General features: G+C 34.2%; 1 protein-coding gene across 1 annotated transcript; it reads right to left on the bottom strand.

Moving 5' to 3' along the window:
* Positions 1–966: 966 nt before the first annotated feature.
* LOC132736872 (uncharacterized) lies at positions 967–23913 on the bottom strand. Its single transcript, XM_060724092.1, has 6 exons — positions 23821–23913; positions 14865–15459; positions 9793–9951; positions 8622–8945; positions 3987–4056; positions 967–1067 (listed from the first exon to the last, which is right to left on the bottom strand). The coding sequence occupies exons 2-6, from the start codon at positions 15438–15440 to the stop codon at positions 967–969; spliced, it is 1230 nt and encodes a 409-aa protein (XP_060580075.1). The 5' UTR covers positions 15441–15459; positions 23821–23913.
* Between the last annotated feature and the right edge of the window lie 1641 nt (positions 23914–25554).

Raw genomic sequence — 25554 nt, 5'->3', positions numbered from 1 at the left:
CAACTGCGACACATAATAAATGAGATGGCTGTTTTAATTTTTAATATCTTTTTATCAGCTTAAGGTTTTAGGAAAGATCTACTTTCTGAGCACCCTCCATAAGTCGAGTAAGCATTGTTCCTAGTAGTTTTCATGTCATTCCATGTAAAGAATAAATCTAAAAATGCCGGTGTAAAGATGGCACATCTTGAGGTTTTATCAAGTTTAAACCATCAAACCATAGACAAATCAGTTGCTGCAGAAAAATTGGTAGCTGTTTTAAACTTTTCAGGGACTTTTCTTCTAGCTTTTGTAAACAAACCCAGGCATCTTTAACTAGCATGCCGCTTGAATTTAATTGTGAGACTGTTCTTTTTTACCATTTCACTCTCACATCTCAAAATCAAAACCCCTTTCAAGATTCAGTATTTGTTCAATTTCTTGTCTCACTTATTCCTAAGGTGTGAACTTTCCAATGGCCGTGATGTAGTTACGATTGTGTAGTCTTTATTAACATCTTGTTTTGGGAGACCCATTGTCTGGAACTGGATTGTAGGACTTTCTTTCAGAAGACCATTCATCTAAGCCATCAAGCAATATTATAATCTTTGCAGATTCCTTTTGAGAACTGGGCTTGGAAATTATCATATCATACTGATTTTTAATCCATATCCTGGACACTGTCTATGTCTTGATTATGTCTTAGAGAGATATATAACATGATATCGAATTTCCTTCATTTCCTTGACTACTTCAAACTTATCATTTACATTTTGTGCATCACTGGTGTGAATACACCAACAGTTGACCAATATTTACAGAAACTACTCTTACCAGACCCTGCATCTCCAAGAACATAAATATGTTTCAAAGGCACAGCACCATTCTTTATGAAGATATCTGACATTGACTTGACCTCAATCTCCTTTGTCTCCCCCTTTCTCATCCTTTTATTTTATCTTGTTATAGTGGGCCTAAACATAAATCTCACTGAAAGTTTATCATTTCTGACCTCGTGGTAGTAAAAGGCATTGCTGGTACTTTTAGCAAATTCTTACAGTATGATGCTATCATCTCTTTCTGCCATTCTAAAATTATAATATAGTATAACATTAACCTGTAAACACACTAATGAGTTACTCATAGATATACAAGAGGGCCATAATGGCCCTGAGGTCGCTCACCTGTATATAGCCCCACTGCCCCCCCCCCGGCAGGACCAATTTTAACCCAAGGGCTTTTATTTGAACAAACTTGGTAGACACCCATAAAAGATGTTTCATGCTAACCATCTAAGCTCTAACTCATCAGGTTTTTTAAAAGAAGATTTTTCAAGTTTTTACTATACACAAATAGTTAAAAACAATGACACCCCTGGGGCAGGGCCAGTTTTGACCCCAGGGCTTTTATTTGAACAAACTTGGTAGACACTCATTTTAAGATGTTTCATGCTAAGTATCTTCGGTCTAGCTCTTTGGGTTCTTTAAAAGAAGATTTTTAAAGTTTTTACTATATGCATATTGGGAAAATCAATGACCCCCTGGGGCGGGGCCAATTTTGACCCCAGGGCTTTTATTTGAACAAACTTGGTAGACACTTACTAGAAGATGTTTCATGACAAATATCTAAGCTAGCCTCTAGCTCTTAGGGCTTTTTAAAAGGAGATATTTAAACTTTTTTCTTTCTGCATGGAATTAAATTCTTTGAACATTTTTTAAAGGTGACCACCAATGGAGCATTCCTGTGAAGTTTGGATGAAATTGGCTTAGTGGTTTATGAGGAGATGTCATTTAAAGTAAAAGTTTACGGACGGACAGACGGATGCCGGACGAAAAAGCGATCACAAACGCTTACCCTGTAACTTTGTGACAGGTGAGCTAATAATAAACCATCAACAAACAAAACAATTGCCAATGATGGTAAAATATTACATACAAGACCAATAGTGACCTAGTAATTGTTTCGTTACCCCAATAGATAGTTAGATTTAAAACAAAAGATAACTGAGGAATGCAACTATCATATTTCCTGTTAAATAATCATTATTACATAATTAGTTCAATGTTTAATGATCACAAGTTATAATAAATAACTAATATTACATTATTATTTAAATAATTTATCAACACATATTTAATCATTATACATTTAATGCACCACCAGTGATCACTCCCATTTAATTTCATAAAAGTTCCCGTTTAACCTCAAAGCCAGATAAGATTTTTCTATTTATAGCTCTAGCGACCATTTTATGCAGTCAATCAAATGTGTCGGTGATATTCACAACTAGGGATAGTACTGATCACTTCTGTGAAGTTTCATTAAAACCCACCAGCGGTTTGACCTTGGAAACCAGAGAGGACTTTTCTATTTATAGCTCTGGCAGCCATTTTGTGCAGCAGAGCGAAACGTGTGGGTGATATGCACAGCTAGAGATGGGACTGATCACTCCTGTGGCACAAATACATAGAAAGAAATTATCTTTGGTGAAAAAAAGACTAATTGTACAGGTAATAGTATAAATATATATTATCAAATCATGTTCAAAACAGTTACAAATAACCTTTCAATTTCCCAATGTTCTAAACATTTTATAAGTCAATTTTTGACCTTCAAGTGTGGTCTTGACCTTCAGCTGGCACAAGGGTAAGATGGGTTCTGCACATTGCCAATTTGGGGCGAACATTTGAGTAAAGTTTGAAGAAAATCTTTCCATTAGTGTAGAATTTATAAAGCGGACACAACATTGTCTAGTATTGATTGTATGTAAATTTAAAGACTGAAAAGGGGGCATAATTTGTCAAAATGCAATACAGAGTTATGAAACTTATGTGTGACACCTCATATATCTTTTAAGTTTCAAGCAAATACCCGTGCTAGTTTAAGAAATATTCAGTACATGTTAAAATTTCAGAACATTTTCCAAGTCAATTTTTGACCTTTAAAGTGTGATCTTGACCTTTAGCCGGCACAAAGGTGACATGGATTCTGCACATAACCTTGTTGGGGTGAACATTTGAGTAAAGTTTGAGGAAAATTCTTCCATTAGTATAAGATTTTTAGAGCGGGCAAGACATATTGTCTAATATTTGATTGTATGTACATTTGAAGACTTAAAAAGGGGCATAATTTTGTAAAAATGCAATATAGAGTTATGAAATTTGACCAGCATATCTTAATTGTAACACTTCATATATATTTTAAGTTTCAAGCAAAGGCCTTTACTAGTTCCAGAAATATTCAAATACATGTTAAAATTTAAGAATATTTTCTAAGTCAATTTTTGACTTTCAAGTCTTGACCTTAAGTAGTACAGAATAATGGACCCATTCGCAATCACAAACGGACCTTCACAATTTTCAGACTGGGTCTGATGGAGCCGTGAACATTTCTGATGAAATTTCACAATTCTGATGACTTAAGCCTTTTTTAACGTATTATATCCTCTCTTCTCATAATGATGCTAAAATTTTGCCTGTTGTGCTGTATCTATCTTAAAATGTATTTAGCCAACTATTATTTCCGGTGCATTTGCCCTTTAAATTTTCCTACTGTTTAAATATGAACCTTCTAGGGACAAATCAATACTGATCCAAGTGTCTGGTAATTTCTGTAAACATCATTCAAAATGTCTTGTAACAGTAAATACTACGTAAAAAAACTATATATATATTTTTTTTTGTAAACATCATTCAAAATGTCTTGTAACAGTAAATACTACGTAAAAAAATATGTTCTTACTGCTTTATAAGATATTAACAATCTTAATTAAAAGATTCACAATTTGTTAAGAAACAACGCTTTTTTCACCATTTTTTGGTACCACATTTTGTGGTGGGGGTATAATTAGGACAGATGAATGTACTAACGAATAGGATCAAAGAAAATGTACCTTTTGTTCTCCAAGTCTATACCACTGGGTTTGTGCTGACAGATGATGGAGGCAAAAATAATATGTCTCCCAATATTTTTACTCAACTTGGTTTGCTTATGAATATTTTACTCACCTAACTTGGTTTGCTCATTATCTGCCTGACTTTGACTGAAGGAAGTTTCTGTCTTAATTTTTGCCATCTCCTGCAAAAACAACTTATCTTCTTAGCTTCAAAAAGGACTTTTAAGTTCAAAACTGATAAACAAGATATTCTTAAGATGTAAATATTAATACACTAGAGTATATACAGAATTGTGAACAATGTTACATTTTAGCGTTATAACCACCATGTATCTATTCAATCACTTCTTCAAAATTCTTTGTTAGAAAATACTCTGCAATATAGGATTTATTCCGGTCATCGGTTCACTTTTTAATCCTTAAAGAACTAACCCTCATGCATTTTTACGTTGTACAAATTTGAAGCTAAAAGCGTCAACATGATTATCAAAGTTCAAAGTTCTATACCTTATCTTATAACAAAATATGTCCCTGGACAACAAACTCAACATTTATCAGTGCTGAATTGTGTAAACTGAGCAATGATTGAAGAAAATCCTTCAACGGGTAAAAGCCTTACATAACAAACAAGATATATTATAATATTTAACCTTTACCTGTAACCTTAACAATGAGCCAGTATAGTTAACATTGAACTTTTAAGTGTTATCTTCATTATGAGCAAGCACATCTTAATTTAACCTTTTAGTGTGACCTTCACCATGAGCAAGAACTGCTTACATAAAATGATGAGTAAGCATACATGAAGCTAACATTAAACCTTTTAAGTGTGACCTTCATCAGGGTAAGTATACAGTACAGATAACGAGGAATATGCAAATTCCTGAGAGTATCGAGTTATTACAAACTAAAATCCTTGAACGCATGTATTCAAAATAAAAATGTTGTCGAAAATTCTTAGTTGATGTAAAGTATCACAAGTGAAAACGAAAGTAGACACACTTGATTCATTAATATCAAAAGGGAAGAATAACCGATGATTTCCCGCAATTCCCGTGTCACACAGTGACAAAAACTTTTGTTTTCTTTAGGAACTGTTGCAGTGATTTAATGAGACTAGAGACATTTAAAGAATAATGAAGTTGATATAATCTGAATTATTCTTATTTCACAAAGAAGTGTACAAAAATGTTATTATGTGTTTGTTTGTTTTTTAAATCGTTTTTTTTTGTTTTTGACAGAATTTCAGGTTCCTGTGGTGATTGCTACTGACCGAATTAATCAGGATAAAAATAAACTTGATGACCTTTACAGTAGTGTTTTTTCTAATCAATTGTACCTTTCAACTGTGTACGGTAAACAGTAAAAATCATCTTTATTTACAAATCGTAATCTAAAACGAAACGTAAAATGAGATGGCACTTGCATTTATTTACACCAGCTTGACATTGACATGGAGTAATAAGCCGTAAAACTCTCTGAGTAACGCGCTGTTATTTTCACCTCGGAGTCACTCTCATCACACGTTTCTCACGCGGAGTCAGTCGTTTTTATGGACAAATACTCTCGCGGAGTTGCGAGAGGATTCCTCGATCCTCTGAGGATTTTGCATATTCCTCGTTATCTGTACTGTAGCTACATTTAAAACAGGGTTGCCAGCATCATAGATAAATAAAATTCCCTGACTTTTCCCTGACTTTTCACTGACCAAATTAGGTTTTTCACTGACCAAAACTACCAAACTTAAACGGTCTCCAACTCCCCTACACCTGTCCAATTCACCCCAGGGCTTTTTTTCCTTCTATATCAGGGGCCATTATAGGACTGTTTCCCTAAAAAGAAATTCTTTAAAATCATGCAGTTTTCCCACAAAATAGAATTACATCAAGTTTTTTCTTCCGCTTTTGCAAATATACCATTAATTTATCCCCAAAATTAAGGGCAGGGCTACTTCCCCAACGTGTTAAAAATAAGCCCTGCACACATAGGGTTTTTTTTGTTTGTTTTTATTTGTTTGGGTCGTCAGACCAAACAAATAATGGTAGCGAAATTTCAGAGTCTAATGTTGTTAATTGCAAATGCCGAAAGTAGTCCACTTTTTTGAAGTGGTTACTTCCCTTGTGTATGTACACTAAAGCCGAAAAATTCAGGGGAGATCACTGCGTAAAGATGGTCAAAGACAGGCGCATCAATTTTCAAGCAAAGTAATTCCTGAATGGTCGAATATTTCTAATACTGTTTTATTGTATTTTCTGATCGAAAATAACTAAATACAAAGCGGACATTCAATCTCTGACACGTAAGTTTACGACAAACCTTACAACAAGTAGTTCTCAAAACAGCTTAAAACTAGCGATTTAAAAAGAAAGAAATATTTTATTTTGTTACAAAGTATCCAACAAATTACAACGCATTTAAAGTTAAACAATTAGCGTTGTCTTATAGAATTGTCAATAAATGCACAATCACAAATTACGCGGATGAATATGATTTTATCAATGAAAAATACTATTTTTAGCCATGTCGATCGATTACCGAATATTACACAAACCGAGTAGTGGAATATATAGATTCTACATGTCGGGACTGTTTGGGCGAGAGGAATTTTTCGCTAAGATATTTAACTTCAATTTTAAACAACAGGTTGCCTGAACAAATACCTCGAAAATTAATAAGGATTAACAAACACCCGAACTGCAATGGAAGTTCTAAATTTTTAGAATGACTAGATATTATTCAGACGATTAGTGTATAATTTCTCCGTGGTACAGTGGTAACGCCCTCTGCCTCGTGAGTGAGAGGCTCGAGTTCGAATCCAGTCGAGGGAAACTTTTTTTTTGTGTTAAATTCTTTTTTTTAAAGTGTTTTTGTTAAGGAAAGTAGCCATGATATAACAAGGATAAAGTGTGGCTGTCGTAAAAAAAAATAACATAAATGATTTTTTGATGCAACTCTAGTTTATGCAGAATTCCGTATGTATCAAAACTCTGGTGCCTTACAAAAGGAATTATAATACATAAAAATAAACTTATACAGGAAAATGCATAGCAGATATACAGTAACGATTTAGATTGCAAAGATCAGAAAATACCACAGAACTTGCAGCCCTTTGATTCTTTATAAAATATACATGCTTATAGTAAGCTCCAGGATTATTTACATCTGTGTTAAACAACAGTTAAAGTCGTTACAAGCCCTAATTTAGAATAATATGGTTTTCTTCAGGCCGTTCACATATAAATTCACCATGGCTGAAAGGGCTTTCCGGGCTCGCTTAGGAAGCGAGAGGTCTGGAGTTCAAAATCCCAGTAAAGGTAACTCATTTTTTTAAATTGTTAAAGTCAAATAAACATTGGATTGAATATCAGTGTTGCAATTAGTCTTAATAGCCAATTTACTACAATTAAAACGCTGGAAAGCATTGGTGGCACTAAACATATAATCTCACAACCTGCACCTTTCTTACATTCTGAGACCCAAACAAATTCAGCGCCTTCTGTGCTTTGATTTAATCCTTTAACAATATGGTCAATAAAACATGCTTTATACATCTAAGTTTGGTAGTTTTGTGTTCAGTAAAATGTTTTCGATAAGATCAAGTCTGAAGCAAAACTACTATCTTGAGCTACAGAATACTGCCATAGCAAATATGATTAATAACAAGAGGGTCATGATGGCCCTGAAATTACTCAGGGCTTTTATTTGAACAAAGTTGGTAAACACCCATTGGAAAATGTTTCATGCCAAATATCTCAGCTCTAGCTCTTTTGTTTTTTAAAAGAAGACTTTTTAGTTTTTATTATATATACATATAAGGAAAATCAATGACCCCATGACTGGACCAGTTTTGACCCCAGGGCTTTTATTTTAACAAACTTGGTAGACACTTACTAAAAGATGTTTCATGCCAAATATCACAGCTCTACCTCTTTGGGTTTTTCAAAGAAGATATGTTTTTGTTTTTTACTATGTACATAAAAGGAAAATCAGTAACACCCTTGGGTGGGGCTTATTTTGACCCAAGGACTTTTATTTGAACAAACTTGATAGACACCCACTAGAAGATGTTTCATGCCAAATATCTAAGCTCTTCCTCTTTGGGTTTTTTAAAAGAAGATATTTTAAGTTTTTTCTATCGGTTGCCATGGCAACCAGACTTCTGAATGGAACTAAATTCTTTGAACAGTTTTTAAAGGTGACCACCAAAGGAACATTCCTGTGAAGTTTGGATGAAATTGGCTCAGCGGTTTATGAGGAGATGTCATTTAAAGTAAAAGTTTACGGACGGAGGGACAGACGACGGACGGACGCCGGACGAAAAGCGATCACAAAAGCTCACCCTGTCACTTTGACAGAATTTCATGCTTGGACTTTAAGAAATGTCATTTTAGCGTGATTTGAGTACATAAGATCATTATGATATTTTACCTGAATATCCCTTTAAGCAAGGAGTTTCTGCACATGTCATATGCTTTTCAGGAAATATGCTAAAACTTTTTTTTATACGGGGATTTTGGAAGATTTACTTTTAAAAATTCAAACAATATTTGTTTGCAGCGAATAAATAACAATAACTTAAATCATTAAGTACTTAAGTATATTACCACAAGAACTTTAATCATAAAGTAGTTTCTTAATTTACAATTACCCCTCATGTCTTGATCTTTTTAATGCAAAGATGTCTATATACATTTATGCGCTTAACATAAATCATTTTAGTTAACAGACAGAAGGACATTTGTTTTACCTCTTTCTGTTCTGAAACAAGAGTCTCCAAGACTCCAAGTTTCTTTTTCAATTCGGCTTTCTCAAGTGTTTCCCGAGACATTTGGAATTCAAGTTCTTTCATTGTTTTCTTTAGTCCTTTAAGTTCTTTTTCAATTTCCAGCTTTCCCTCCTTTTCATCAGACATCTTGGCTTCAAGGTCTATTAGCTTCTTCTTCAGATCATCATATTCTTCTTTAGTTGCAGCACTTTCTGTCGATTTCAGAACTTTTGCCATTTCTTTCTTAATTTCTCTCAGGATTTCTTCAAAGCTTTCAGTCGTAATAATGAAATCTTTGTTCTTCAGCTGATAAAAAGAAATCAGTTTTGTTATATTTTCTTTCATAAAAAATGAAGCTATGTAATTTATGATATATTTACTCTTACAGTTCATATTATATGTAAGGTCAAATTTTATTTCAAATTATCCAAATTGCTCTATTTAAACTTTCATACTTTGTTCTTAAATCCACTTTTTTAAGGCAGTATACACTTACCTATCTACTTATCTGATTCTAAGACATTACTATTTTCTCACTTTTTTCTTATCTATTTCATTGTAGCCTATGGGGTTAGCCAAAAATGTTTTAGAAGTTTTCAGAATTCTTAATATTTCTCACTTTCTTAATTTCACACTTAAGGGTTGGACATGCATGACATGTTGAGGTTCTAATAGGGGTCAAGATATATGTGGGTCACAGATAATAAGAGATACTATCATACAAACATATTGCTGGTTTTATTATCTCAAGTAAAATATCCTTCACACACTTTTTCAATTTTCAAATATTTAAAGTAATTTTTTATTGATATAATCCAAACCTTACCACAATATCAGAATTCAGAAGTCCTAAAAAATTCAGAGGTATGAGTCATATATAGAATTTCGGTACCCAAAATATTGTTCGGATTTCAAAGTTTTTGGATTTCAGAAGTTCTTTACAAACTAAAATCTCTTTTGTTTATAATTTAACATTTTATAGGTACATATATATTTTCATGTGACTTTATCAATTAATTTAAGGGAATTATTATTACCACTTCAAACTCTGTTACCTTAACTTTGTCCTGAATTATGTGGCATGTTATCTTTAATCATTTTAAGTTAACTCCATAAAGATTTCAAACTGATATAATTCATTATTTACACTTACATCTTGAAGTTTCTTCACTGCTATCTGGGCATTTGGTTGTTGTAATAGCTCTTTACCATCTTGTAAAACTGCTATCATATCGTCAATATGTGAATTGGCCTCACTTTCTTCTAATTCCATGTTGCTTGAGTGGAAAATATTATTTCTATACTGACGTACCTATTGAATAGAAAACACAGGTTTTAATATTGTTCTATGCATATACATGTTTATACTGTTAAGCAAACAAAATTGTTTTGTTGACACTTGTTTAGGTACTTACCTTCATAAAAGACGCAATCACAAATTTTATCAGGCCTTTTTCTTACATGTATCAGAGCAACAGATAAGCTTTAAAAGTGAATTGGGTATTACTCCATCATTTCCTTTGGAATTGGGTATTGGCTCCATTTAATTGGGTATTCCAAAACTCGATACCCTATGATTTCAAGATCAATTGGGTATTCAATTATGAAGATATGAATTTTATGGTTTATAAAGAAAATAGAATAGAACAATTTACTAGAACTTTTCACAATTGTTTTATTTTTTTTATAAAATGCTCATGTTATATTTCATAATATTTTTAACATGTTCGTTTTCTGACTGATTTTTGGTTATTTACGACTGTTTTGTTTCAAATCATTTTCCCTTTTGTACGACGCCATATTGCCTTCAAAGCGTCTATTGATACTATTCAACGGTCTCTGCCGGTCTGTTAAGACCGTCGACCTGAGTAGACAAATTGACCGTCTTAGCTTAATTGATATGGCTTACGGTCTTTGGAGACCGGGACCGTCGAAGACCGGAGACCGTTGATTAGTTAGCATTGATTCGGAAATATTCGGATAGCATGCATATCGATATAATTTGTCCAAAACTACGAGCGAACGACAGATTAATTTTGCTGTGGTGAAAATGACAATACGCACGGGTTTGTATGACAATTGCGTATTTTATTTTTTTTAATGGGTTTTGATACGCATTCTTAAAAAATCAATTGCGTATTTTATAAAATTAATTGAGTAAATACGCAAATCCTTATCTGTTGCTCTGATGTATAATATTCATTGCAAATTTGGGGACATTGTGTCAAAGACTTAATTTTTTATTCAAACTAGAACTGCCACTCTCATGGCGTGAATACCCCCGCATACCACTTTGTAAGAATCAACAGTGGCCATTTAGACCTCAAGGACAACCTCCCTGCCAAATCTGAGGTAACTAAGCAAGTGCATTGCTAAGTTATGTATTCTACATGCTTCAAATGTGAAAAATGTCAAAATCAATACATTAAGGACAGGACATTCTTTAGCAATTGAGAAGAAAAGCTTTTTTTTAGTCAAGGTCCCTGTGACCTTGAACTTTGACCCCAGTGACCTCAAAATCAATAGGCGTCACCTTATAGTCATGATCAACATCCATACCCAAATATGAAGACTGTGGGTCAAAGGAATCTTAAGTTTAATGGGTGGACAAACTTTTTTGAAGTCAAAGTCCCCTATGACCTTGACCTTTGATCCAGTGACCTCAAAATGAAAAAGGGGTCATCTACTAATCATGATCAACATCCATGTCAAATATGAAGACTGTGGGTCAAAGGAATCTAAAGTTATTGGGCAGACAAAAGTTTTTGAAGTCAAAGTCCCTGTGACCTTGACCTTTGACCCAGTGACCTCAAAATCTATAGGGGTCACCTTATAGTCATGATCAACATCCATACCAAATATGAAGACTGTGGGTCAAAGGAATCTTAAGTTTATGGGTGGACAAACTTTTTGAAGTCAAAGTCCCTATGACCTTGACCTTTGATCAAGTGACCTCAAAATGAAAAGGGGTCATCTACTAATCATGATCAACATCCATGTCAAATATGAAGACTGTGGGTCAAAGGAATCTAAAGTTATTGGGCAGACAAAGTTTTTGAAGTCAAAGTCCCTGTGACCTTGACCTTTGACCTGGTGACCTCAAAATCAATAGGGGTCATCTACTAATCATGACTAACCTCCATGCCAAATATGACGACTGTAGGTCAAAGGAATCTTAAGTTATTGGGCGGACAAGCTTTTTGAAGTCAAGGCCTCTGTGACCTTGACCTTTAACCTGGTGACTTCAAAATCAATAGGGGTCATCAACTAATAATGACTAACCTCCATGCCAAATATTAAGACTAAGGGTCATAGGAATCTTAAGTTATTGGACGGACAAGCTTTTTGAAGTCAAGGCCCTTATGACCTTGACCTTTGACCTAGTGACCTCAAAATCAATAGGGGTCATCTACATATCATGACTAACCTCCATGCCAAATATAAAGACTAAGGGTCAAAGGAATCTTAAGTTATTGGGCGGACAAGCTTTTTGAAGTCAAGGCCCCTGTGACCTTGACCTTTGACCTAGTGACCTCAAAATCAATAAGGGTCATCTACTTATCATGGCTAACCTCCATGCCAAATATGAAGACTTAGGGTCAAAGGAATCTTAAGTAATTGGGCGGACAAGCTTTTTGAAGTCAAGGCCCCTGTGACCTTGACCTTTGACCTAAAAATCAATATGGGTCATCTACTAATCATGACTAACCTCCATGCCAAATATGAAGACTAAGGGTCAAAGGAATCTTAAGTTATTGGGCGGACAAGAAAAAACCGACAGACGGACGGCCGGACGGACGGACAGCCGGACGGACAAGCTGATTCCAGTATACCCCCCTTACAACTTTGTTGTGCGGGGGTATAATAAGGAAAGAAATAATTGTGAAATTTATTTTTTGGGGGAAAAAAATGCCAGCATATAAGATGTGCAAACTCTTTAAACAAAGCTAAATAAATATTACTGAAACTGATAAGAATTTAAAAGATATCTGAAACATATGGAACGTCCACACCAAATACAAAATGTTTGTACCTTTTTTCAAATCACCGACTTCAGGAAAGGGATTTTTTTGGGATTGGGAAAAAAAAGGACAAAGTTTGCATTGGGAATGCCCAGGCCTTTATTTGGACACATGGGATACGGAAAAATAGGCCTGTATACAAATAGTTCTATATACATTGTACAAATCTACAATTGCATATGTTTACAGTAAATATTAACCACAAGCCTTGTGAATTGTTATCATAAACGATTGGTGGATTTTATGCATTTGTTGTGAATCATTAAAGGGGTGAATAATTTCATAACCTTCTTAGTTAAACTAAAACTGCCACTGTCATGGCGTGTAAACCCCCGCATACCACTTTGTCAGAATAAAGCTCAAGGACAACTCCCCTGCCAAATCTGAGGGTAGTAAGCCATTGCATTGCTAAATTATGTATTCTACATGTTTTTGTGGCAAAGATCAAAGTGACCTTTACCTTTGACCTCAAAACTGAAACTGCCACTGCTAGTGTTGTCCCGATTGTCTCTGAAAATCAATAACTACATGTAATCGGACCACCCCAAAGTCGGCAACATTCGATAGTTCTTTTTAATAATCGATTATTTTAATGTTCTATCATCGCTGAATTGTCTACGGAGTAACTTTTTTTTACACGCGGTCAAATAGAAGCTTCTTGCGGATGGACGAGCTGATGACAAGCTGTCAGTCTGGTATACCCCCTTACAACTTTGTTGTGTGGGAGTATAAATAGTATTTTCTCTTTTACTAAAATGCTGAATAAGTAATGAATATACAATTGCTGCGTTGACGATTTCTGGGTTTGCGTAAATTATACCATAATCACATGACCTTTCTTATGCCTTAACCTCACGAGACGAAGTCGAGGTTGCATAAGAAAGGTCACGTGATTATGGTATAATTTACGCAAACCCAGAAATCGTCAACGCACCAATGGTGTATCTGTTTTAACCTATAGCTCCGCCCAGAAACACTTACTCCTTCAATCTTCAAAACTGAAAATTATACTGTGAAATCATTTGTATTCGTGGGCATGAAATTTCGTGGTTTTATCAAAACAGGCATTTTCGTGGGTTCTTAAATTCGTGGATTTTCATTTTCTTGTAAAAAAAAATAAGTAATGGAAAGTAATCTATAACTTAATCACTGCGCTGTTTTACTTACCCCGTGTATATAACACAGCTCTTGTCAATAAATTTAATCCTGGCCTCTGGCAGTAACACAATTACTGCCGATAATTGACTGCAATTAACACCTTTGTGTGACATGATATGCAGCTCCATTATATGCCCCTATAATTCGCCAATGTAAACATCGCATAAATTATACGACATCTGCCAATTTTTAACTAGCCAGTAAAAAAGTTAACACCCCGAATTAGTCCAAAACTACACACTACATCACATCGACTGTGTAAATTTATATGCATATAAATTAATACCAGTAAATGGCTCAATACAGTTACATACATGTATGTGTGCATCTAGTGTAAAGACGACGGCTTCTTTGATATTTTCGGAATAGCAGTCACAAAAATACATATTGAAAAAAATATGTTTAAATGGATCATATAAACACTAGTCGTTAAAAGTTTTATCGGGGATAATTAATGCACTTGGTTCCCATATTTACTCGATTATGTCACGTATTCTGGCTAACACAATCAAATAGCCTACAACGATCAAGTAGTCCCCTGATGTTTACATGCGACGAACATTTGTGACAGCAAACTGAAGACATTCAATCGATTTTTCTTTCAAGTTTCTTAAATATTGCAAAATTAAACTATTTATGGATTTAATTTGTCACTGACCTGATTATAATATACATTCATACAACAAATATCGGCCGGAAAAGCGCCGACGCATGTTGTGATATATGGAACAGAGACTTGGTAAGAAGCGTTTGTTCGGATAAAATTTCGTCGGGTCTTAAATTCGTGGATTAAATTAAATTAGACCTATCCACGAAAACCACGAAAATTCATGCCCCACGAATAATGATGATTTCACAGTACCATAGTCTGGGTATGGTATAATTTACGGTTATTGGAAATTATACTTGGAAGAATTTTACATAAGAAGCGCTGAAGAGCTATAGGTTAAACAACATTTACATTACTTTAATGCTGAATATACAGCAATTACATTACAATAGAGCTGATAAAAGATAAGTAAAAGATATTTTATTAATGATTTACCTTTAAAAAAAAGTTGTTGGCTTTTGTGACATCACATCCAATGTGGCTATGAAAATACTGGTTATTTATCATTAGATGTAATAACCCAGTACAATCAGTTTCACTAGCAGATTGTTTCTGCTCGTACCCTGGAGCATTTATAAAACACTTACAAATGCTCCAAGGATCTGTCGACCACTGTTGAGCATCGGTGTTTTTCCAGTTAGGTGCAGGTGGTGAGGATGAATGATGCTGCACAATAAAATCATAGATGGCGCCACATATGTTGTTCGGACAAGCAATTTTTCCCTTACAGCAACAGCTGCATTTTGCTTGCCCAAAACGACAAACTTTCTTTCCAGCATTCCCAGGTACTGGTTTATGGTCTGGCTTGAGAGTTTCAACTTGACAGCTGCCACACGTCACAGTTGATGGTAGTGATTTTGTAGACCGAATGTTTTGTAAGATATCCTTATGTTGTTGGTCAGCTATGTCATTACAGAATGGTACCAGTCCATCCTTTAAATATCCAAGTCCTAAACCAGCCTTTACCCACTGTCTGTATTTTTCCTTCTCTAACTGAAGTTGATGTGCCATCCTGATACTCTATCAATATCTAAACAAATCAAACAAAAAGATTATGTTAAATTTTATATAAATAAGTAATTATGGTCTTGGATTGCAATTCAAAGTCAAAAATACTGGGTAAATATGATATGAGCCGTGCCATGACAAAACCGACATAATGGGTTTGCGACCAGTATGGATCCAGACGCATCCGCGCAGTCTGATCAGGATCCATGCTGTTCGCTTACCAACCATATTACAAGTAGAGAAACTGATAGCGAACAGCATGGATCTTAATTAGATTGCACGGATGCGCAGGCTGGTCTGGATCCATGCTGGTCGCAAACGCACTATGTTGGTTTTGTCGTGACGCGGCTCATATGTGTTCCAAAAAAGACAAAAAACTAGTGGTGTCATCGATCAGGATTATAGATAAATAAACTATGAAAACTGAACAATTTGTTTATTTCTTTTATCATATAACTATAAAAGACAACTAATGACTAGTAACTATAAAGTTTAAAGCATTTTCTATTCTAATTTTAGTGTTGTTGTTGCAATTATGACCTTACGGATTAGGTTAAATCCCGTCCTTGCAGTTCAAAATATACCAGGGTTTAATAAGCAAATTATAGTGTTTACAACCTGAATAATTATTATAGTTTAACATTTTATAATCATAATTTAATTAATACAAAGAAAGACTGACACAATTTTTTTTGGCGCTTTCCCTTTTTAAAATCTGAATTGAGGGGTGGCTCTTAACACCAACTTAGCAGACGTGCGAGATTACAACGAAATTCGGCAGTATTTGTTAGAGACACAGGGAGGTAATTTGGTGTGATTTTCATTTTCATTTTGGAAAAAAAATGTTTGAAAACATTTGGCAACACAGGCGCTAGTCACTTTATCAAATATTTTACATAATCAGCCTATATAATATATATATATATATATATATGTATATTAAGATTATAGTATATACTTAGTATATAGCCCATATAGAACATAAAAAGTTTGTTTCAAGCACCTGTGGTTGGCATTCAATACCTGATATTTAAAAAATTTGATATCAATTGTAAACGTGTGACCATATAAATGATTTACAAATATTCATTAATTGAACAAACATTATTTTTTATCCAGTTTCCACTCCTCCATTTGATATGTTCTATAATAAGTTATTTCCGCGCACATGCAGTACATGTAACTGCGTGACACAGAAAATCCCTTCCCTAGTTTGTGGTTATTTATGTAAGTACTTTTTTATTTATGAACCAAATTAAACGATATATTGAATATAAAATCATTTTATTATTATAAAACACCGTATCAAGAAAAGTTAATAAAAAAATAATCCATTTATCAAATATAATTCATATTCGGTATCTTCTGTCCGCTACAGATATGACTTTTATAGAACGTAATTCGAATATAACTTATAACTTTTTCATTATTTTATGGACCAAATTTAACGATATTTTGCATGTAAAATCATTTTATTATTATAAAACTTCGTATCAAGAAAATATAATAAAAAAAAAATTACTTTGTAAAATATAAGTCAAATTTATAAAGTCATATCTGAGGATATGAGTCATCTCCGGTATTAAGACATACCGCATATTACCTGGCAATCCGTGACATTTGGAAACGGTTGATTCAGTACATGGGTTAACGTGAAGAACAGAAGATACCGAATATGACTTATAGTTCATAAAGTTTTTTCTTCATATGATATTTTATAATAATAAAATGAAATTACATGCCAAAAATGGTTAAATTTGATACTGTAATAAAAATGTTACATGTTATATTTGTTGCATGTTCTAATTTAAATAAAAGTCATATCCATAGCAGAAAGTAGATACCGAATATGACTTTTTACAGTACTGGACACGCGAAACCTGCACAATTCGCGTATTCGCGGCGAACCCTCATGCTTTATAACGCGAGTAAATTTGCGGCAACTTGAGACAATTCTCGCGAATTCAACTCGCGGCGATTTTGCCGTGAACATTTGCCGTGATTCGCCAGGAATAATACATGTTACTTTGAATAAAAAATGTATTTTGCACTCTATGAACTTGAAACCATTCGTATATTTTAGATGATATACATGTATGAAAATTAATAAGTAGATCTACATGAAGTTGTATCAAGAAAATCTTGTAATATTTTGTAACTAAATTATTTTATTGTCTACCAATCAACTTGCATTTTGCTACTCATCACATACTCATCTCAAGCACCTGGCATTTTTTACTCGTGAAATTAAAAGTAAAGAAAGTCTCAATTTAAGTGATAAAACATTAACAATTTTCAACAATTATAATTAGCGTACCGTAAAATTCCTATTAAACGCCCCCGGGGGCTAAACATTTTCCAAAAGGGGGGCTATTATTACAACACAGTTTTTCCTTAATCCAAAAATCACTGTAAAAATCACTGTAAATACATTTAGCAAGTGTTGGTAATAACATTAAAAAGTGTTAAGGTTTGAAAGTTAATATTATGGTATTTGTGTTTACTATAAATTCAAATGGATTCTGAATGATTTGAATAAAATAATGGCTTTAATTATGAGTTCAGCACTGATGAGGAAGATTGTTTTCCTTATCAAAAAGCCTGAGGGGCCTTTATAAGGGGAGGGGCGTTTATTAGGAATTTTACGGTATTAGACGTAATATTGTTCTAAAAATAGAATATGTGCGAAAGTTAACAACGGATTTTAATTACATTTGTATTATTATCAAAGTAACAATTGGACAATTTGTTATCGTGCGTTCTTTGATGTATTTCCAATAACATTTTGTAATTTAAATCTCGTTTTGTTGTTAACTAATTTTCATCCAGCACCTGATTGCTTTGTTTTCGAATACAAAATGTATACGTTGTACACTGTACATGTTCAATTGCTAAATATTAATAAATATACATGAGATTTACAAGATTTTTTCCAAGTTTTTACTATAATTATGTATATAGTGAAAATTAAAGACCCCCGGGCAGGACCAAGTTGTACTTTCTAATACAAATATTGCTGTAGATTGGCCATATAAATTACTGAGATATATCGCGGCGATTTTTCGTGAACCGTCATGAAATTTGTCGAACTTGCAAGCGGCAATGTACCGCATAATGTCCTGTCACGACATAGACTACACTCACGGCATAACGCGACTTTTGCAGGTTTCACGTGTCCTGAGTACTGTAAGTTACATATATTGCACGCTTTGTATAAAAGTCATATCCGTTGCGGATTGAAGATACCAAATTTATATGATTTGTTATTTTCAAACTTGTTTCTTTAATTTTTTTATTTATTTTTTGGTATTTTTTTTTTGTCACATAATTTAAAAAGTTAAAATAATAATACAGTCGAACTTCGTTCGCTCAAACTCGGAGGGGCCTGTGCAAATTTGTTCGAGCGATCGGTAGTTCGAGCGAACCGAGGTTGAACAATAATTACATAGAACATAGGCTTAAGGTTTTCCAGCTTATATCGGTCAAATGATAAATACGTCAATAAAACTGTTTTTTAGTACATCTGTTTGTCGAATACGTCATATTAAGAATTATTATCCTATTGAAAACACTATTAACGGTGCACGGTTCTAATCTACATTCATGCATATTGTAATTGGTTGAGTTCGATCGGGCGATCATTATCCAAACTGTGAAAAATGTTCAAGTCTATTATGGGATGAATTTTATTTTAAACAATGAATTGACACAATATTAAAAAGCAGCATATATTTGTAGTTATTTACTAAAATAAACACACGTACAAGTATCATTCTATAAATAGATTACACTGTTACATTTCACGTTACATGAACCACGGTTGTAATTAAAGCCGTCAGGGTAAACGTCATTTACTTATTTATTTACTTTGGGCATTTCAGGAGTTACTTTCTTTTTATCGTTACTAAAGACTGCAAAAAAACAATTGTATTATAACAAACAAATCGGTAAAACACCTTTTATTTTGTATCAATTAACCATAATTGCCTTTGTCACGATCACGAGGTGTTAAAAACATGCGTCGCCGACTGTCAATTATTTAGAACATGTCGACCCGCAACTTTTGTTGTCTGTTTGAGTTCGACCGAATATGTGTGATTTACACTATATTTCTGCCGAAGGGACCGGAGATCAGGTTCGAGAGCGTTCGATTGGTATTCGAGCGATCCGAGGTAGAACAGTATATATTATATAGGAATTTTGCCGGGACTGGGCGATGAGTTCGAGCGAAGGGAGGTATTCGAGCGAATGAAGTTTAACTGTACATGCAAAACATCGTTAAATTATGCCCGTAAATGAAAAAGTAACAAGTTATATTCGTTGCATGTTCTAAATGTCATATCCTTGGCGGAACTTATATACGTTGCATATTCTAAAGAAAGTATTGAAGATACCAAATATGACTTATATTTTATAAAGTTTCTGATTGTTTTTCTTGATACCACTTTATTAAAAATACTAGAACTATCACTAAATGTGATTAATACCCCCACAAGACTGCTTCGGAAATGAGGATGTTACTAGTAACAGAATATCTTGTAAAAGAATTGAAATATAGAGTTATGGTTGTGGGCAATTAAAGATAGTTGTGGTTCTTGTATATTGCATTTCCTTTCAATGTGGTTGGCCATTGATGAAGTTTTATTGAATTACTCTGTAATAAGTCCAGAAAGACAAAGAAAAGGAACAAAGGGCAATAACTCTATAAATACTGTAGATGGAGTTATAGTTCTTGTGCACTGCACTTCCTCTTTTTGTGCTTGACCATTGTATGAAGTTGTTTTGAATTTCAACCAGTACGTTTTAAGTTATGCTCCAGACAAGGAAAAGTATCAAAGGGCAGTAACTCTGTATTTTGTCAAAATGGAGTTATGGCTCTTATGCACTGCACTTCCTTTTAATGTCCTTGACAACTGTATGAAGTTGTATTGAATTCCAAACAGTAGTTTTCAAGTTATGCTCTGGACAAGGAAATTTACAAAGGGCAATAACTCTGTAATTTGTCAAGATGGAGTTATGGTTCTTGTGCACTGCACTTCCTCTCAATGTGCTTGACCATTGTATGAAGTTATATTGAATTCCAACCATCAGTCTTCAAGTTATGCTCCGGACAAAAAAAAAGCAATGGAAAAGTAACAAAGGGCAGTAACTCTGTAATTAGTCAAGATGGAGTTATGGTTCTTGTGCACTGCACTTCCTCTCAATGTGCTTGACCATTGTATGAAGTTATATTGAATTCCAACAACTAGTCTTCAAGTTATACTCCGGACAAAAGAAAGCAATGGAAAAGTCACAAAGGGCAATAACTCTGTAATTACTTTAGATAGAGTTATGGTTCTTATGCACTGCACTTCCCCTTACTGTGTTTGACAATTGTATGAAGTTGTTTTGAATTCCAACCAGTAATTTTCAAGTTATGCCCCGGACAAGGAAAAGTAACAAAGGGAAATAACTCTGTAATTAGTCAAGATAGAGTTATGGTTCTTGTGCACTGCACTTCCTCTCAATGTGCTTGACCCATTGTATGTAGTTATATTGAATTCCAACCATTAGTCTTCAAGTTATGGTCCGGACAAAAGAAAGCATATGGAAAAGAAAGAAAGGGCAATAACTCTGTAATTACTTTAGATAGAGTTATGGTTCTTGTGCACTGCACTTCCCCTTATTGTGTTTGACAATTGTATGAAGTTGTTTTGAATTCCAAACAGTAGTGTTCAAGTTATGCCCTGGACAAGGAAAAGTAACAAAGGGCAATAACTCTGTAATTAGTCAAGATAGAGTTATGGTTCTTGTGCACTGCACTTCCTCTCAATGTGCTTGACCATTGTATGTAGTTATATTGAATTCCAACCATTAGTCTTCAAGTTATGGTCCGGACAAGGAAAATGCAACGGACGTCTGGACCGACCGACCGACCGCCCGACCGACCAACCGACCACCGGGTGACTCCTATATACCCCCCCAAACTTCGTTTTTGGGGGTATAATAAGTCATATCCGGTATTAAAAGTCATATCTGCCGATGTGAGACATATCCGGTATTATGTCATACCTGGTTATATGTTGTTTTTTTTTCGTTTTTTTTTTTCTTCTAATATCGTTCTTTTTATCACAAAATAAACGGTCCAGGCCCCTTTACAATTTTGACAAAAAATGCCCTGCTGGCCTAATATTTGAATCAAGTTGTTATTATATGTGACATACCTACATCAGTGATTATTTCTGGAAATATCCTTCATATATAAAAAATTATAATCTGATGTCAACTCTAGATATTGATACAATTAACAAATTAGCAACTTTTCTATATATAGCGCTTAGAGAACGTGATCAATTCTTGTCTATGTTTACGCCAGACTGTGTATAAATTCGGAACTTTGCCTGTTTTGGACTAAATGATGTATTTCTCTCCCTTTCTCTGTTCTACGCCATTTGTTCATATTAAATCACGTATTTGATTATACTCTTGTGTGTTGATCTATATCCATTTTACTGGCGTGGTGGCAGCGAATTTACGTCCCACTCTTGATAAAGACCTGTGTACATACATCTCGTAATAGAATTATTACCGTGAACGCAAGTGTATTAAACAAAAACATTGACAATGGCAAATTCTACCCGCGCGCCAAAACAATGGCGCCTTACCAAACATGAAACTGTAAACTCATTTGAAAACTGGAGACAAAACTTAATCTACAGCCTTTCTTTAGACAAGAACTTTGCTCCCTTTCTCGTGGCTGGGCTTAAATGGCAGAAAAAGACCAAAACTGCACCTCACAGAGGCTTTGTGAATGACGGTGAGGATGTAGCCGAAGCTGACAGGAAAACTGTGAGCAAAAAGGTCAACATTCTTGAGTTGATGTTAGGACAGATAGCAAATTTTTGTCCAGTAATATCCAGAAACACTATTGTTAAAAACTCTACCTTCCGTTGGTGATATTTTGGCAAACAATCCGCCTCCACTATGGTTTCCAAATTACTGGTGGCCATTTTATTGACTTTGATTCTATCCGATATGATCCTACAGAGAGACCCGAAGATTTGTTCCAACGACTCACCACATTTATCGCATTTATAATAAGTAATTATACTTTTCTTTGATAAATGTAGCGCTTAAAGAACATGATTATTCATATATCTATGTTTAGATAATTAGTACTAATTCTATTTCTACGATAATTGTTGACATTTTGTTCTATATATTTCTATTATGTCTTTACCATGTCTGATATGTAGCATCCACAGATGTATATTTTGTATTATAAATCTTTATATGTGTATGGGCCGGTGGTCTATAACTCAATAAAGTTTGATTTGATATGTGTTTATTAAGAGGGGTATATTTCCCCTTTATTTTCTTATTATTATTTGCTGATTCAGAGTCAACTCGTCCTCTGGTCAACTCGTCCTCTGGTCAACTCGTCACCTTTTTGGTCAACTCGTCCCCTGGACAACTCGTCCTCTGGTCAACTCGTCCCCAACTCGTCCCTTATATTTTATTACTACTTGTTTTTCATATAGTTCATAAATCATTACAGACTGTTAAAATAATATATTATAAAATTTTTTGACATCTTACGACTCTTGGGGCTTGTATAAGCTGCCGAATTCTCTTAGAAGTCCCGTTAATGACAACTCCCCATTCCTGTACTTATCCCACAGCTGGTGCGTCTGTCCCTGGAGAAAGGTGTACTTTTTCCGCTGGTAGCGGCGTTACAGTGAGTCTTCCTTCACTTATCAATTCAGAGTTCCTCACCGCTACCTGGGCCTCATCGTACAGCAGTTTTATCAAAAGGTAGAATGGAGGCGTTCCCCGATATCAATCAAATTCAGTATTAATTTTACATATTTTACATAAAAGAATTATTTAAAGACATTTTAAAGACAGAGATCGAAAGTAGGGGACGAGTTGACCATATTAGGGACGAGTTGACCAAATGTAGGGGAAGAGTTGACCAAAAAGGTGTCGAGTTGACCAGAGGACGAGTTGACAAGGGGACGAGTTGACCGGATTGCTTATTTGCTTATATTTTTCAATAAAATGTATAAAGGGGAGATAATTTGCCATTTTCTACTTTCGTTTTCGGTACACACACATTTTAATAATCATACCCCATACAATAGGACTAGCTGTTGCAATTATTAATCAATATTATAAATTCATTTAAGGAAGAGCTTAATAAAAGTCTAATTAATGTGTGTTGATATTTAAGATTATTAGCCTCACGCGGAAATTCCCCAAAATCCAACTTTCGTTTTCAATAATTTGATAAAACATTGGTAATTTACCTAAGCTAGTTAATTGTTTTTGACTTGTTATGTTAACATTTCATTTAAGTAAAAAATAATTTACTTATTAGTCACAAACGTTTCAAGATACTTACCGCAATTTCTTCAAATTTTGAGAAAATATTATCCGGGGCTATTTTCCGCCATATTGATTTACTCCAATTTTACAGCGCATGCATATTGTAAACGAACACTACTAAATTATCGAAAGATTTCACAACACTAAATATTTCCCTACACTTTCTTTAGAAAAAAGGGTTAAGAGACTCTTTGCGAATGATTATTTGAGGCAATATTGTGCCTTTTCTTTATTATGAGAAAATAATAGCAGGTATATATCATTTTTTTCATTTTTTTATCATTTTATTCACGGGGATAGGGCGTTTACCACAACTTTTCGGCGCAACGTCAAAATATCATACTTCTGACCGAGACATCGTATATTTCTGGACAAAATATTAATGGCGGGATAACCAAATTGCAGGTAATAGCTTACAAAATATCTTACTGCTGGACATTGCAAAATTTTTTTCAATTGTTTAAGTACTCCATCGAATTTTTGAAACAATTTATCGTTAATCTAGCACAACACAAAGTCAATTCACAAAAATTACATACTTCGAAGAAATAGTGTTTACAAAAGATCGTGTCTACCTCAACATGACTCGTACTTGTCACAAAAACATATGCTAAAACAACAATGTATTTGTTTTATGACCCTACGAGCTTGTGTATACATTATGGTTAGTCATAAATTCAAGTTCCATACAAAATTGTGTGTTTGTATTGTAAATTTTAGGGAATATTTATGTTGAAAAAAGGCCTATTGACTCGAATATTGGAGCACCGTACAACACTGAATTTAAAAACCGCATTCTTTTTCCGTTGAGCGATAAATACTGGAACCGTTTTCATTTGCACCATACTTTATAAGTAACTGTTAATTTACCTGCTGTTATGTTATATGATGCTGTTATCACATGTTATTTTATGGAAAACTTCCGAAGGTCTGGTCTATGTAAATAATACTAGTTAGATAAGTGCAATGGTATCTTATATATTTTATTCTGATATCGAGAAAAGGACACAAAAGTATTTGCTAGTACGCATGAAAATCTCTTGTTTTGTTAGGAATTAGCCTAGCTGGTGACATTTAGCTTTTTTCTAAGAACTGTAATGTTTGCATGCGAAAAAGCAGCTTCAAATAACATGTTCTTGTACTGAGAGAGACAAACACTTTGTAAAGCTGAAATTTATTTTCAAAAAGTTGTCTGTTTTAGAATGACGTGTATTCTTAGAACCCCGGGCTCGTCTTGAGTCTTCATTCAAACGTTTCACCTTTACTTATAAGTTTTCTAATTAGCAAGGTTTCATGTCATTGATTTTGTGATTTTACATATATTAATAGCGGATATGCAGCTAATGATTGTCTTACAAGCATTTCGTTGCAAAGGCATAAATTAAGGCTATAATTATATATTCTGTTATTTGTTTCACATTTAGTGGCAACAACAATGATCAGCCTGCCATAAAAAACTTTGAGAAGAAAGAAATTGCTGTGTTATATAATGTTGCTGGTATTTTCGGTCAATGACTCATCAATAAGCCTATCTATTTCCGACTGAAGGTTCACAGACGAGTCTCTATGAGAATGCATGGATGTTCTGCTGTGTTTCATGGTAACTCTCGATACAGTCTTGCCTATTATAAGTGACTTATAGAATCAGAAATTGAGCTGAATTTTGTGCTAACATATTTTGTTGTTGTTTTTGTTTGGCCTTACAGCACAACGACACAACTTAGGTCATATGGCGCCAAACTGAAAATAT

This window comes from Ruditapes philippinarum, unplaced genomic scaffold (assembly GCF_026571515.1).
Source record: "Ruditapes philippinarum isolate M1 unplaced genomic scaffold, ASM2657151v2 ctg12569_1_1_1_1, whole genome shotgun sequence".
NCBI lineage: Eukaryota > Metazoa > Mollusca > Bivalvia > Venerida > Veneridae > Ruditapes > Ruditapes philippinarum.
Note: the sequence above shows the minus strand (reverse complement) of the source record. Positions and strands in the feature narration are given on the sequence as shown.